At 57.3% G+C, this 17159-nt stretch overlaps 1 protein-coding gene across 1 annotated transcript in view; it reads right to left on the reverse strand.

Moving 5' to 3' along the window:
• Nucleotides 1–17159, reverse strand: part of LOC121271247 — a 314259-nt gene that overhangs the window by 275183 nt on the left and 21917 nt on the right. Inside the window, exon 3 of the mRNA XM_041177070.1 lies at nucleotides 11099–11353. Coding sequence (XP_041033004.1) covers nucleotides 11099–11353 — 255 coding nt within the window. The remainder of the gene's footprint in view (nucleotides 1–11098; nucleotides 11354–17159) is intronic.

Consider the following 17159-nt stretch of genomic DNA (forward strand, 5'->3'; position numbering starts at 1 on the left):
CACTCCCTCACACCCTCACTCCCTCACACCCTCACTCCCTCACACCCTCACTCCCTCACTCCCTCACACCCTCACTCCCTCACACCCTCACTCCCTCACACCCTCACTCCCTCGCTCCCTCACACCCTCGCTCCCTCACACCCTCGCTCCCTCACACCCTCGCTCCCTCACACCCTCACACCTGCACTCCCTCACACCCTCACTCCCTCACACCCTCACACCCTCGCTCCCACACCCTCGCTCCCACACCCTCGCTCCCTCACACCCTCGCTCCCTCACACCCTCGCTCCCTCACACCCTCGCTCCCTCACACCCTCGCTCCCTCACACCCTCGCTCCCTCACACCCTCGCTCCCTCACACCCTCGCTCCCTCACACCCTCACACCCTCGCTCCCTCACACCCTCACACCTGCACTCCCTCCCACCCTTACTTCCTCACACCCTCGCTCCCTCACACCCTCGCTCCCTCACACCCTCACACTCTCACACCATCACTCTCTCACACCATCACACCCTCTCTCCCTCACCCTCACTCCCTCACCCTCGCTCCCTCACACCATCACACACTCGCTCCCTCACACCCGCACTCCCTCCCACCCTTACTCCCTCACACCCTCACACCCTCACTCCCTCACACCGTCGCTCCCTCACACCGTCGCTCCCACACCCTTGCTCCCACACCCTCGCTCCCTCATACCCTCACACTGTCACTCCCTCACACTGTCACTCCCTCACACCGTCGCTCCCACACCCTCGCTCCCACACCCTCGCTCCCACACCCTCGCTCCCTCATACCCTCACACTGTCACTCCCTCACACCCTCGCTCCCTCACACCGTCGCTCCCACACCCTCGCTCCCACACCCTCGCTCCCACACCATCACTCCCTCACACCCTCACACTGTCACTCCCTCACACCGTCGCTCCCTCACACCGTCGCTCCCTCACACCGTCGCTCCCACACCCTCGCTCCCACACCATCACTCCCTCACACCCTCACACTGTCACTCCCTCACACTGTCACTCCCTCACACTGTCACTCCCTCACACTGTCACTCCCTCACACTGTCACTCCCTCACACTGTCACTCCCTCACACTGTCACTCCCTCACACTGTCACTCCCTCACACTGTCACTCTCTCCCATTAATGATTGGGTGAAGGGAGTTTCTGGCAGTGAAAATATGTGAATGATGTGCCACCAGGACCTTTGTAGGGACTGTTTCTGTTTCCTGTATACGTATGAATTATTGGGACTTGGGAATTGAGAGGTTATTGACTGGTACCAGATTGGGGTATGGCAGATTGTGAGAGTCTGGAGGGCAGACTGGGTGAGTAAGAGCAATTGCAGGAAAATATGAAGTAAACATTCCAGGGGAACAAACAGGAAAAGGAAACGTGCCTTAAATGGTGAAATGTTAACTGTCACCGAGGGACCTTGCTGTGTAGAAAAGCAGATCATTCAGAGTGTCACTGAGAGGAGATCAGACCTTTTAAGGGAAACAGAGTCCTCGGCTTTGTCTGAACAGGAATAGAGGAAGCTCATAGAGTCATTTGGAGCCATAGCCTCATTAACTGCACAGAAGGAGGTCATTCAGGAGTCGGAGAGGCGGTGGACCTGTCAGCTGCTCGGAACCAGCCCATGCTGAATTCCTATTTGTTTTAAATAGTGACATCACAGGAAAACCGTAAGTTCATTGGTTGTTAAGAAACTGCTGTTAGGGACTGTAAATTAGAAAAACACATTATCTTTAAAGAAATAGCTATATTTGCATTTAAGTAAAAGACACTAGGAATAAGGGAATGTCAGGGCCAGTATAATAAAGTATTAGAAATAAACCAAAGTAAAATAAAGCTAAGGCATGACAGGGCAGATCGGTTGAGTGGAATGTGTGTCCTGTAATATGTGGGAAGTCATGGATGATCCCAATGTCCTAGACAACCACATGTGCAGGAAGTACTGCCAGCTACAGTACCTAGGGCTCCAGGTTTTTGGAGCTGGAATGGTGGCTAGAATCACTGTGGCACATCTGCGAGGCTGATAGCTACATGGATAGCACGTTCAGAGAGGTTGTCACACTGCAGCTTAAGGGCTTGGAGACAGAAAGGGAATGGGTGACCACCAGGCGGTCCAAGAGAAGTAGGCAGGTAGCACAGAAAGTCCTCTGAGGTCCTGCTCACCAATCAGCTTTCCAATTTGGAAGCTGGTGAGGACATTGGTTCCTCAGAAGAGTGCAGTCAGAGCCAAGTTTGTGGTACCATGAGTGTCTCGGCTGTACAGGAGGGGAGGAGAAAGAAAGGGAGAACTTTAGTGATAGGGGATTCATTAGAGGAACAGACAGGCCTTTCTGTGGCCATAGACGTGACTCCAGGATGGTTTTGTTGCCTCCCTGGTGCCAGGGTCAAGGATGTCACAGAGCAGCTGCAGAACATTCTTCTGGGGGAGGGTGAACAGCCAGAGGTTGTGGTCCACATTGGTACCAATGACTTAGGTAGGAAGGGGGATGTGGTCCTGCAATCAGAATTTAGGGAGCTAGTAGAAAATTAACAAGCAGGACCTCTAATGTAGTAATCTCCGGATTGCTTTCAGTGCCATGTGGTCAGTGAGTACAGAAATAGGAGGATGAGGCAGATGAATGCCTGGCTGGAAAGATGGTGCAGGAGGGAGGGCTTTAGATTCCTGGGATACTGCGACTGGCTCTGGGGGAGATGGCACCTGTACAAGCCGGACAGGTTGCACCTGAACAGAGCTGGGACTGAGCTCCTTGCTAGTGCTGTTGGGAGGGCTTTAAACTAAGTAGGCAGGGGTGTGGGAACCAGGAGAGAGTATTAAGGAGGAATACCAGGGTGCACAAAATACTGGGAGGGACAGAACGCACTAAGATAGTAAGTTAATAGGTGGAGTCAGAGTAAGGGAAAAATTCATGAATTCTAAATCAGGGTGACTGTGCATGTATGTGAATGCACGGCGTATAGTAAATAAGATTGGGGAGTTACAGGCACAGATTGTCATGTGGAAATATGATGTTGTGGTGATAACAGAGACCTGGCTCAAGCAAGGGCAGAATTGGGTGTTAAATATTCCTGAGTATAAAGTGTTCAAGAGATAGGAAAGGAAGGAAAGGTTAAGGAGAAGGTTGCAGTGCTGGAGAAAGTGAATGTCCCAGAGGGTTCAAGGACAGAATCAATTTGGCTAGAGCTAAGGAACAAAAAGGGTCAATTACATTGCTCGGTGTAGTCTATAGACCACCAACTTGTGGGAAGGATGTAGAAGAACAAATCTGCAGGGAAATTACAGAGAGATGCAGGCATTATAGAGTAGTTCTAATGAGGGACTTTAATTACCCGAATGTATACTGGGACAGTGCTAGTGCAAAGAGCAGTGAGTGGGAAAGAGTTCCTAGATCATCTTCAGGAAAGTTTTCTACAGCAGTATGTGCCCAATCCAACAAGAAAAGATGCACCGTTGGACCACTCCCATTGCCCGCTCAATCCCCAAAGAGAGATCCACTCCCATTGACCCACTCAATCCCCACAGCCCCCCCACAGAGAGATCCACTCCCATTGCCCCGCTCAATCCCCACAGCCCTCCACAGAGATCCACTCCCATTGCCCTGATACATCCCCACCCCCCACCCCCACAGAGAGATCCACTCCCATTGCCCCGCTCCATCCCCACATCCCCCCATAGAGAGATCCACTCCTATTGCCCCACTCCATCCCCACATCCCCCACAGAGAGATCCACTCCCATTGCCCCGCTCAATCCCCACATCCCCCCCCAGAGATATCCACTCCCATTGCCACGCTCCATCCCCACACACACCGCCCCCACAGAGAGATCCACTCCCATTGCCACGCTCCATCCCCACACACACCGCCCCCACAGAGAGATCCACTCCCATTGCCCCGCTGAATCCCCACATCCCCCCCCAGAGATATCCACTCCCATTGCCACGCTCCATCCCCACACACACCGCCCCCACAGAGAGATCCACTCCCATTGCCACGCTCCATCCCCACACACACCGCCCCCACAGAGAGATCCACTCCCATTGCCCCGCTCAATCCCCACATCCCCCCCCAGAGATATCCACTCCCATTGCCACGCTCCATCCCCACACACACTGCCCCCACAGAGAGATCCACTCCCATTGCCACGCTCCATCCCCACACACACCGCCCCCACAGAGAGATCCACTCCCATTGCCACGCTCCATCCCCACACACACCGCCCCCACAGAGAGATCCACTCCCATTGCCCCGCTCCATCCCCACAATCCCCCACCAACAGAGAGATCCACTCCCATTGCCCTGCTCCATCCCCACAATCCCCCACCAACAGAGAGATCCACTCCCATTGCCCCGCTCCACCCCACAATCCCCCACCAACAGAGAGATCCACTCCCATTGCCCCGCTCAATCCCCACAGCCCTCCACAGAGATCCACTCCCATTGCCCTGATACATCCCCACCCCCCACCCCCACAGAGAGATCCACTCCCATTGCCCCGCTCAATCCCCACATCCCTCCACAGAGATCCACTCCCATTGCCCTGATACATCCCCACCCCCCACCCCCACCGAGAGATCCACTCCCATTGCCCCGCTCAATCCCCACAGCCCTCCACAGAGATCCACTCCCATTGCCCTGATACATCCCCACCCCCCACCCCCACCGAGAGATCCACTCCCATTGCCCCGCTCCACCCCCACAATCCCCCACCAACAGAGAGATCCACTCCCATTGCCCCGCTCCACCCCCACAATCCCCCACAGAGAGATCCACTCCCATTGCCCCGCTCCACCCCCACAATCCCCCACAGAGAGATCCACTCCCATTGCTCCGCTCCATCCCCACACCCACCGAGTGATCCACTCGCTTTGTCCCGCTCCATCCCACAATCCCCCACCAACAGAGAAATCCACTCCCATTGCCCCACTCCATCCCACAATCCCCCACAGAGAGATCCACTCCCATTGCCCCACTCCATCCCCACCCCCCGTGTGATCCACTCCCATTGTCCCGCTCCATCCCCACACCCACCGAGTGATCCACTCCCATTGCCCCACTCCATCCCCACACCCACCGAGTGATCCACTCCCATTGCCCCGCTCCATCCCCACACCCACCGAGTGATCCACTCCCATTGCCCCACTCCACCCCCACAATCCCCCACAGAGAGATCCACTCCCATTGTCCCGCTCAATCCCCACACCCACCGAGTGATCCACTCCCATTGCCCCACTCCACCCCCACAATCCCCCACAGAGAGATCCACTCCCATTGTCCCGCTCCATCCCCACACCCACCGAGTGATCCACTCCCATTGCCCCACTCCATCCCCACCCCCCGTGTGATCCACTCCCATTGCCCCACTCCATCCCCACACCCACCGAGTGATCCACTCCCATTGCCCCGCTCCATCCCCCCACCCACCGAGTGATCCACTCCCATTGTCCCACTCCATCCCCACACCCCCCGAGTGATCCACTCCCATTGTCCCACTCCATCCCCACACCCCCCACAGAGTGATCCACTCCCATTGTCCCGCTCCATCCCCACACCCCCCGAGTGATCCACTCCCATTGTCCCACTCCATCCCCACACCCCCCACAGAGTGATCCACTCCCATTGTCCCGCTCCACCCCCACAATCCCCCACAGAGAGATCCACTCCCATTGTCCCGCTCCATCCCCACACCCCCCACAGAGTGATCCACTCCCATTGCCCCACTCCACCCCCACAATCCCCCACAGAGAGATCCACTCCCATTGTCCCGCTCCATCCCCACACCCACCGAGTGATCCACTCCCATTGCCCCACTCCATCCCCACACCCCCCACAGAGAGATCCACTCCCATTGCCCCACTCCATCCCCACACCCCCCACAGAGAGATCCACTCCCATTGCCCCACTCCATCCCCACAATCCCCCACAGAGAGATCCACTCCCATTGCCCCGCTCCATCCCCACACCCACCGAGTGATCCACTCCCATTGCCCCGCTCCATCCCCACCCCCCGTGTGATCCACTCCCATTGCCCCGCTCCATCCCCCCCACCCACCGAGTGATCCACTCCCATTGCCCCACTCCATCCCCACACCCACCGAGTGATCCACTCCCATTGTCCCGCTCCATCCCCACACCCACCGAGTGATCCACTCCCATTGCCCCACTCCATCCCCACACCCACCGAGTGATCCACTCCCATTGCCCCACTCCATCCCCACACCCACCGAGTGATCCACTCCCATTGCCCCACTCCATCCCCACACCCACCGAGTGATCCACTCCCATTGCCCCACTCCATCCCCACCCCCCGTGTGATCCACTCCCATTGCCCCACTCCATCCCCACCCACCGAGTGATCCACTCCCATTGTCCCGCTCCATCCCCACACCCACCGAGTGATCCACTCCCATTGCCCCACTCCATCCCCACCCCCCCGTGTGATCCACTCCCATTGCCCCACTCCATCCCCACCCCCCGTGTGATCCACTCCCATTGTCGCGCTCCATCCCCACACCCACCGAGTGATCCACTCCCATTGTCCCGCTCCATCCCCACACCCACCGAGTGATCCACTCCCATTGTCCCGCTCCATCCCCACACCCACCGAGTGATCCACTCCCATTGCCCCACTCCATCCCCACCCCCCGTGTGATCCACTCCCATTGTCGCGCTCCATCCCCACACCCACCGAGTGATCCACTCCCATTGTCCCGCTCCATCCCCACACCCACCGAGTGATCCACTCCCATCGCCCCGCTCCATCCCCCCACCCACCAAGTGATCCACTCCCATTGTCCCGCTCCATCCCCACACCCACCGAGTGATCCACTCCCATTGTCCCGCTCCATCCCCACACCCACCGAGTGATCCACTCCCATTGCCCCGCTCCATCCCCACACCCCCCACAGAGTGATCCACTCCCATTGCCCCACTCCATCCCCACCCCCCCGTGTGATCCACTCCCATTGCCCCACTCCATCCCCACCCCCCGAGTGATTCACTCCCATTGCCCCACTCCATCCCCACACCCACCGAGTGATCCACTCCCATTGCCCCACTCCATCCCCACCCCCCGTGTGATCCACTCCCATTGTCCCGCTCCATCCCCACACCCACCGAGTGATCCACTCCCATTGCCCCACTCCATCCCCACCCCCCGTGTGATCCACTCCCATTGTCCCGCTCCATCCCCACACCCACCGAGTGATCCACTCCCATTGCCCCACTCCATCCCCACCCCCCGTGTGATCCACTCCCATTGTCCCACTCCATCCCCACACCCCCCACAGAGTGATCCACTCCCATTGCCCCACTCCATCCCCATCCCCCCGTGTGATCCACTCCCATTGTCGCGCTCCATCCCCACACCCACCGAGTGATCCACTCCCATTGTCCCGCTCCATCCCCACACCCACCGAGTGATCCACTCCCATTGCCCCACTCCATCCCCACCCCCCGTGTGATCCACTCCCATTGTCGCGCTCCATCCCCACACCCACCGAGTGATCCACTCCCATTGTCCCGCTCCATCCCCCCACCCACCGAGTGATCCACTCCCATTGCCCCACTCCATCCCCACACCCACCGAGTGATCCACTCCCATTGCCCCACTCCATCCCCACACCCACCGAGTGATCCACTCCCATTGCCCCACTCCATCCCCACCCCCCGTGTGATCCACTCCCATTGTCCCACTCCATCCCCACACCCACCGAGTGATCCACTCCCATTGCCCCACTCCATCCCCACCCCCCGTGTGATCCACTCCCATTGTCCCGCTCCATCCCCACACCCACCGAGTGATCCACTCCCATTGCCCCGCTCCATCCCCACCCCCCGTGTGATCCACTCCCATTGCCCCACTCCATCCCCACCCCCCGTGTGATCCACTCCCATTGCCCCACTCCATCCCCACACCCACCGAGTGATCCACTCCCATTGCCCCACTCCATCCCCACACCCACCGAGTGATCCACTCCCATTGCCCCACTCCATCCCCACACCCACCGAGTGATCCACTCCCATTGCCCCACTCCATCCCCACACCCACAGAGTGATCCACTCCCATTGCCCCGCTCCATCCCCACACCCACCGAGTGATCCACTCCCATTGTCCCGCTCCATCCCCACACCCACCGAGTGATCCACTCCCATTGTCCCGCTCCATCCCCACACCCCGTGTGATCCACTCCCATTGTCCCGCTCCATCCCCACACCCCCACAGAGTGATCCACTCCCATTGCCCCACTCCATCCCCCCCCACAGAGTGATCCACTCCCATTGCCCCACTCCATCCCCCCCCACAGAGTGATCCACTCCCATTGCCCCACTCCATCCCCACACCCACCGAGTGATCCACTCCCATTGCCCCACTCCATCCCCACCCCCCGTGTGATCCACTCCCATTGTCCCACTCCATCCCCACACCCACAGAGTGATCCACTCCCATTGCCCCACTCCATCCCCACACCCCCCACAGAGTGATCCACTCCCATTGTCGCGCTCCATCCCCACCCCCCGTGTGATCCACTCCCATTGCCCCACTCCTTCCCCACACCCACAGAGAGATCCACTCCCATTGCCCCACTCCATCCCCACACCCACCGAGTGATCCACTCCCATTGTCCCGCTCCATCCCCACACCCACCGAGTGATCCACTCCCATTGCCCCACTCCATCCCCACCCCCCGTGTGATCCACTCCCATTGTCCCGCTCCATCCCCACACCCACAGAGTGATCCACTCCCATTGCCCCACTCCATCCCCACACCCCCCGAGTGATCCACTCCCATTGCCCCACTCCATCCCCACACCCACCGAGTGATCCACTCCCATTGTCCCGCTCCATCCCCACACCCACAGAGTGATCCACTCCCATTGCCCCACTCCATCCCCACACCCCCCGAGTGATCCACTCCCATTGCCCCACTCCATCCCCACACCCACCGAGTGATCCACTCCCATTGCCCCACTCCATCCCCACACCCACCGAGTGATCCACTCCCATTGTCCCGCTCCATCCCCACACCCACCGAGTGATCCACTCCCATTGTCCCACTCCACCCCCACACCCACAGAGTGATCCACTCCCATTGCCCCACTCCATCCCCACACCCCCCGAGTGATCCACTCCCATTGTCCCGCTCCATCCCCACCCACCGAGTGATCCACTCCCATTGTCGCGCTCCATCCCCACCCCCCGTGTGATCCACTCCCATTGCCCCACTCCATCCCCACACCCACAGAGAGATCCACTCCCATTGCCCCACTCCATCCCCACACCCACCGAGTGATCCACTCCCATTGTCCCGCTCCATCCCCACACCCACCGAGTGATCCACTCCCATTGCCCCACTCCATCCCCACCCCCCGTGTGATCCACTCCCATTGTCCCGCTCCATCCCCACACCCACAGAGTGATCCACTCCCATTGCCCCACTCCATCCCCACACCCCCCGAGTGATCCACTCCCATTGCCCCACTCCATCCCCACACCCACCGAGTGATCCACTCCCATTGTCCCGCTCCATCCCCACACCCACAGAGTGATCCACTCCCATTGCCCCACTCCATCCCCACACCCCCCGAGTGATCCACTCCCATTGCCCCACTCCATCCCCACACCCACCGAGTGATCCACTCCCATTGCCCCACTCCATCCCCACACCCACCGAGTGATCCACTCCCATTGCCCCACTCCATCCCCACACCCACCGAGTGATCCACTCCCATTGCCCCACTCCATCCCCACACCCACCGAGTGATCCACTCCCATTGCCCCACTCCATCCCCACACCCACCGAGTGATCCACTCCCATTGTCCCGCTCCATCCCCACACCCACCGAGTGATCCACTCCCATTGCCCCACTCCATCCCCACCCCCCGTGTGATCCATTCCCCTTGCCCCGCTCCATCCCCACACCCCCCCCCCACAAAGTGGTCCACTTCCATTGCCCCACTCCATCCCCACACCCCCCACAAAATGTTCCATTCCCATTGCCCCGCTCCATCCCCACACCCCCCACAAAATGTTCCACTCCCATTGCCCCTCTCCATCCCCACAGCCCCCCCTTCCCCTCTGTAATCCAGCCCCATTTCCCGGCTCTTTCTACCTAACGTTGCAAGTACTATTTCCCACAAACACCCATCCAATTACCTTTTGCTCACCCCCATTTCTGTCCCCCCTCGTCGGCCACGAGTTGCAGGTCATTACCACTCAGTGTCTAAAATAATTCTTCCTCACACCTCCCCCAACCCAATATCTTCAATCCTTGTCCCCGAGTCCTCATACATCAGCCAATGGGAGCAGCTCTTCTTTGTCTATCTGATCCATGCCCATCATTATTCTGTACCAAACCTCCCCTCAGTCTCCTTTTGCTCCAAGGGAAACAACCCCAGCTTCTCCAACCCAACCTTGCAGCTAAAATCCCCCCATCCCTGGAGACATTCTGGTAATCCTCCTCTGCACTCACTCAAGGACCCAAGCATTCTCCCTGAAGCCTGTTTCAAGGGGGTTCCTGTTGAATTGATGCAACTTCCACTATGGAAGGATGTGATTGCCCTGGAGAGGGTGCAGAGGAGTTTCCCCAGGATATTACCTGGGCTGGAGCGTTTCAGCTATGGAGAGAGACTGGATAGGATGGGGTTGTTTTCCATAGACCAGAGAAGGCTGAGGGGGGACCTGATAGAGGTATAAAAAATTATGAGGGGCATAGATAGGGTAGATAGGAAGAAACTTTTCCCCTTAGTGGAGGTGTCAATAACTGGGGGCATAGATTTAAGGTAAGGGGCAGGAGGTTTAGAGGGGATTTGATAAAAGATTTTTTCACCCAGAGGGTGGTGGGAATCTGGAACTCACTGCCTGAGAGGGTGGTAGAAGCAGAAACCCTCACAATATTTAAGAAGTATTTAGTTGAGCACTTGAACCGCCATAGTATACAGGGCAACATGCCAAGTGCTGGAAAATGGGATTAGAATGGATCGGTGCTCGATGGCCAGCACAGACACAATGGGCCGAAGGGCCTGTATAACTCTATGACTCCATGAGTCCAAGGCCTCAGTTGGGCCACAGTGTTAAAGACGCACCAGCTGAGGTGAGAGGTCTCCACGCATTCTCAGTTTGACTCGCACATGTTTCCTCCTCTGTGCTGTGAGGGTTTGTGAGGGTCTCTCTCGCCCTGATTGAGCCAGTGGGTGTTTGAGGAGCTCTCCAGCTCCCTAACTCTGAGCCTCGGTCCAAGACGTTCTTCGCAATGGGATCGACACCTCGAGAGGTTTCTAGTCTTTTGATTGAAATGTCCGGACCTCCCAGGGACACAGGTTCCTCCCGGCTGGTACCACCTGTGGAAAAGGAGAGAGAGAGTCAATGATAAAAGCCAGAGCACGGAGCACAGAGTGATCACCGAGTGCAGGGGAGTGAGGGAGCCCAGAGCTATCCGCAACTTACACCAGAGCCACGTGTCATTGCCAACGTGGAACAGCCCAGACAACCAGACACTTCCAGACCACGGACCCAACGTCCCCAGGATCAGGTGGAAGGGCAACACATCACTGGGACAACCCGAGGGTCAGTCACTGCTCACTCCAGCTACAGGCTCGGAGGGCCTCAGTCTTGTCCCAAACCCAGAGGACAGAGTATGAAGGGGGACAGAGAACAGAACCCACTGTACAGACTCGACATCAAGATGCAGCCATATTGACCAGGACACCCTCTGTCTGGGGAGAGGGGGGTTCAGCTGGACTGTCCTGGGGGAAAGGGGGGTTCACCTAGACTGCCATAGAGTCATAGAGATCTACAGCACAGAAAAAGGCCCTTCGGCCCATCAAGTCTAACTATTCTAATCCCATTTTCCAGCACTAGGCCGATAACCTAGTATGCCATGGCATCGCAAGTGCACATCCAAATACTTCTTAAATGTTATGAGGGATTCTGCCTCTACCACCCCTTCAGGCAGTGAGTTCCAGATTCCCACCACCCTCTGGGTGAAAAACGTCTTCCTCACATCCCCTTTAAACCTCCTGCCCCTTACCTTAAATCTATGCCCCCTGGTTATTGATCCCTCCACCAAGGGGCAAAGTTCCTTCCTGTCTACTCTATCTATGCCCCTCATAATTTTATACACCTCAATCATGTCCCCCCTCAATCTCCTCTGCTCCCAGGAAAATAACCCCAGTCTATCCAATCTCTCCTCATAATTAAAACTCTCCAGCCCAGGCAACATCCTGGTGAATCTCCTCTGCTCCCTCTCCAGTGCATTCACATCCTTCCTATAATGTGGTGACCAGAACTGCACACAGTACTCCAGCTGTGTCCTAACCAGCATTTTATACAGTTCCAGCACAACGTCCCTGCTCTTGTATTCTATGCCTTGGCTAATAAAGGCAAGTATCCCACATGCCTTCTTAACCACCTTATCTAACTGTCCCGCTACCTTAAGGGACTGCTGGACATGCACACCAAGGTCCCTCTGATCCTCGGTATTTCCCAGGGTCCCGGGGAAAGGAGGGTGGGTGTTCACTCGGGCTGTCCCAGGGAGAGGGTGTTCAGCTGGACTGTGCTGGGGAGAGGTGGGTGGGACTGTCCTTGGAGGTGGGGGAGGGTGGTAGTGTCCTGGGGGAGAGGGGTTGGGACCATCCCAAGGGATCCCTGTAGATAACCCCCCCTTGTAGATAGCATCACCCCCCTGCCCCCCGTGGATACACCCCTTCTGGACAAACACCCCCCTGTGGATAACTCCCCCATCCCCAGCGATGGATACATCCACTGGGCATAAACCCTCCTGTGGATAACGCCCCACCCCCCCACAAACCGCCCGCGCTGTTTGCACCACCCCTGTGGATACCCTGCCTGTGGTAGCCCCGCTATGGATATCCCACCCCCCCAAACATGGATAATCTGTGTGGATAAACCACCCTGTGGATAAACCACCCTGTGGATAAACCGCCCCCCCTCCCCACTTGTGGACAAATCCCTCCCCCCTGTGGATAAACCACCACCTGTGGATAAAACCCCCTCCTGTGGATAAACCCCTCTCCGGTGGATAAACCCACCCTCCTGTGGATAAAACCCCCTCCTGTGGATAAACCCCCCTCCTGTGGATAAAACCCCCTCCTGTGGATAAAACCCCCTCCTGTGGATAAACCCCTACTGTGGATAAAACCCCCCCCCCCCAATGGATAAACCCGCTCTCCTGTGTATAAACCCCCCCTCCTGTGGATAAACCCCCCTCCTGTGGATAAACCCCCCTCCTGTGGATAAACCCCCCTCCTGTGGATAAAAACCCCTCCTGTGGATAAACCCCCCTCCTGTGGATAAACCCCCCTCCTGTGGATAAACCCCCCTCCTGTGGATAAACCCACCCTCCTGTGGATAAACCCACCCTCCTGTGGATAAACCCACCCTCCTGTGGATAAACCCACCCTCCTGTGGATAAAACCCCCTCCTGTGGATAAACCCACCCTCCTGTGGATAAACCCACCCTCCTGTGGATAAACCCACCCTCCTGTGGATAAACCCCCCCTCCTGTGGATAAAACCCCCTCCTGTGGATAAACCCCCCCTCCTGTGGATAAACCCCCCCTCCTGTGGATAAACCCCCCCTCCTGTGGATAAACCCACCCTCCTGTGGATAAACCCCCCCTCCTGTGGATAAACCCACCCTCCTGTGGATAAACCCCCCCTCCTGTGGATAAACCCACCCTCCTGTGGATAAACCCCCCCTCCTGTGGATAAAACCCCCCTCCTGTGGATAAAACCCCCTCCTGTGGATAAACCCCCCCTCCTGTGGATAAACCCCCCCTCCTGTGGATAAACCCACCCTCCTGTGGATAAACCCACCCTCCTGTGGATAAACCCACCCTCCTGTGGATAAACCCACCCTCCTGTGGATAAACCCACCCTCCTGTGGATAAACCCCCCTCCTGTGGATAAACCCCCCTCCTGTGGATAAACCCGCTCTCCTGTGGATAAACCCACCCTCCTGTGGATAAACCCACCCTCCTGTGGATAAACCCCCCTCCTGTGGATAAACACCCCTCCTGTGGATAAACCCCCCCTCCTGTGGATAAACCCCCCTCCTGTGGATAAACCCCCCTCCTGTGGATAAACCCCCCTCATGTGGATAAACCCCCCTCATGTGGATAAACCCCCCTCCTGTGGATAAAACCCCCCTCCTGTGGATAAACCCCCCTCCTGTGGATAAACCCCCCTCCTGTGGATAAACCCCCCTCCTGTGTATAAACCCCCCCTCCTGTGGATAAACCCCCCTCCTGTGGATAAACCCCCCTCCTGTGGATAAACCCCCCCTCCTGTGTATAAACCCCCCTCCTGTGGATAAACCCCCCTCCTGTGTATAAACCCCCCCCTCCTGTGGATAAAACCCCCTCCTGTGGATAAACCCCCCTCCTGTGGATAAACTCCCCTCCTGTGGATAAACCCCCCTCCTGTGTATAAACCCACCCTCCTGTGGATAAAACCCCCTCCTGTGGATAAACCCCCCTCCTGTGGATAAAACCCCCTCATGTGGATAAAACCCCCTCATGTGGATAAACCCCCCTCATGTGGATAAACCCCCCTCATGTGGATAAACCCACCCTCCTGTGGATAAACCCACCCTCCTGTGGATAAACCCACCCTCCTGTGGATAAACCCACCCTCCTGTGGATAAACCCCCCCTCCTGTGGATAAAACCCCCTCCTGTGGATAAACCCCCCCTCCTGTGGATAAACCCCCCCTCCTGTGGATAAACCCCCCCTCCTGTGGATAAACCCACCCTCCTGTGGATAAACCCCCCCTCCTGTGGATAAACCCACCCTCCTGTGGATAAACCCCCCCTCCTGTGGATAAACCCACCCTCCTGTGGATAAACCCCCCCTCCTGTGGATAAAACCCCCTCCTGTGGATAAACCCCCCCTCCTGTGGATAAACCCCCCCTCCTGTGGATAAACCCACCCTCCTGTGGATAAACCCACCCTCCTGTGGATAAACCCACCCTCCTGTGGATAAACCCACCCTCCTGTGGATAAACCCACCCTCCTGTGGATAAACCCCCCTCCTGTGGATAAACCCCCCTCCTGTGGATAAACCCGCTCTCCTGTGTATAAACCCACCCTCCTGTGGATAAACCCACCCTCCTGTGGATAAACCCCCCTCCTGTGGATAAACACCCCTCCTGTGGATAAACCCCCCCTCCTGTGGATAAACCCCCCTCCTGTGGATAAACCCCCCCTCCTGTGGATAAACCCCCCTCATGTGGATAAACCCCCCTCATGTGGATAAACCCCCCTCCTGTGGATAAAACCCCCCTCCTGTGGATAAACCCCCCTCCTGTGGATAAACCCCCCTCCTGTGGATAAACCCCCCTCCTGTGTATAAACCCCCCCTCCTGTGGATAAACCCCCCTCCTGTGGATAAACCCCCCTCCTGTGGATAAACCCCCCCTCCTGTGTATAAACCCCCCTCCTGTGGATAAACCCCCCTCCTGTGTATAAACCCCCCCTCCTGTGGATAAAACCCCCTCCTGTGGATAAACCCCCCTCCTGTGGATAAACTCCCCTCCTGTGGATAAACCCCCCTCCTGTGTATAAACCCACCCTCCTGTGGATAAAACCCCCTCATGTGGATAAACCCCCCTCCTGTGGATAAAACCCCCTCATGTGGATAAAACCCCCTCATGTGGATAAACCCCCCTCATGTGGATAAACCCCCCTCATGTGGATAAACCCCCCTCCTGTGGATAAAACCCCCCTCCTGTGGATAAAACCCCCCCTCCTGTGGATAAAACCCCCCTCCTGTGGATAAAACCCCCTCATGTGGATAAACCCCCCTCCTGTGGATAAAACCCCCCTCCTGTGGATAAAACCCCCCTCCTGTGGATAAACCCCCCTCCTGTGGATAAACCCCCCTCCTGTGGATAAACCCCCCTCCTGTGGATAAACCCCCCTCCTGTGGATAAAACCCCCTCATGTGGATAAAACCCCCTCATGTGGATAAACCCCACTCCTGTGGATAAAACCCCCCTCCTGTGTATAAACCCCCCTCCTGTGTATAAACCCCCCTCCTGTGTATAAACCCCCCTCCTGTGGATAAACCCCCCCTCCTGTGGATAAACCCCCCCTCCTGTGGATAAACTCCCCTCCTGTGGATAAACTCCCCTCCTGTGGATAAACCCCCCCTCCTGTGGATAAACTCCCCTCCTGTGGATAAACCCCCCTCCTGTGGATAAACCCCCCCTCCTGTGGATAAACTCCCCTCCTGTGGATAAACCCCCCCTCCTGTGGATAAACTCCCCTCCTGTGGATAAAACCCCCCTCCTGTGGATAAAACCCCCCCTCCTGTGGATAAAACCCCCTCATGTGGATAAACCCCCCTCCTGTGGATAAACCCCCCTCCTGTGTATAAACCCCCCTCCTGTGGATAACCCCTCCTTCCTGTGGATAAACCCCCCTCCTGTGTATAAACACCTCCTGTGGATAAACCCCCCCCCCCTCCTGCGGATAAACCCCCCCCCCGCCTCCTGTGGATAAACCCCCCCCCCCCTCCTGTGGATAAACCCCCCTCCTGTGGATAACCCCTCCTTCCTGTGAATAAACCCCCCTCCTGTGGATAAACCCCCCCCCCTCCTGTGGATAAACCCCTCCTTCCTGTGGATAAACCCCCCCTCCTGTGGATAAACCCCCCCCCCTCCTGTGGATAAAACCCCCCTCCTGTGGATAAACCCCTCCTTCCTGTGGATAAACCCCCCCCCCCCTCCTGTGGATAAACCCCCCTCCTGTGGATAACCCCTCCTTCCTGTGGATAAACCCCCCTCCTGTGGATAAACCCCCCCCCCTCCTGTGGATAAACCCCTCCTTCCTGTGGATAAACCCCTCCTTCCTGTGGATAAACCCCCCCTCCTGTGTATAAACACCTCCTGTGGATAAACCCCTCCTTCCTGTGGATAAAACCCCCTCCTGTGGATAAACCCCCCTCCTGTGGATAAACCCCCCCCCCCCCTCCTGTGGATAAAACCCCCCTCCTGTGGATAAACCCCCCCCCCCCCTCCTGTGGATAAACCCCCCCCCTCCTGTGGATAAACCCCCCCTCCTGTGGATAAACCCCCCTCCTGTGGATAAACCCCCCCCCCCCCCCCCTCCTGTGGATAAAACCC

The sequence above is a fragment of the Carcharodon carcharias genome, chromosome 30 (assembly GCF_017639515.1).
Source record: "Carcharodon carcharias isolate sCarCar2 chromosome 30, sCarCar2.pri, whole genome shotgun sequence".
In the NCBI taxonomy this organism is placed as follows: domain Eukaryota; kingdom Metazoa; phylum Chordata; class Chondrichthyes; order Lamniformes; family Lamnidae; genus Carcharodon; species Carcharodon carcharias.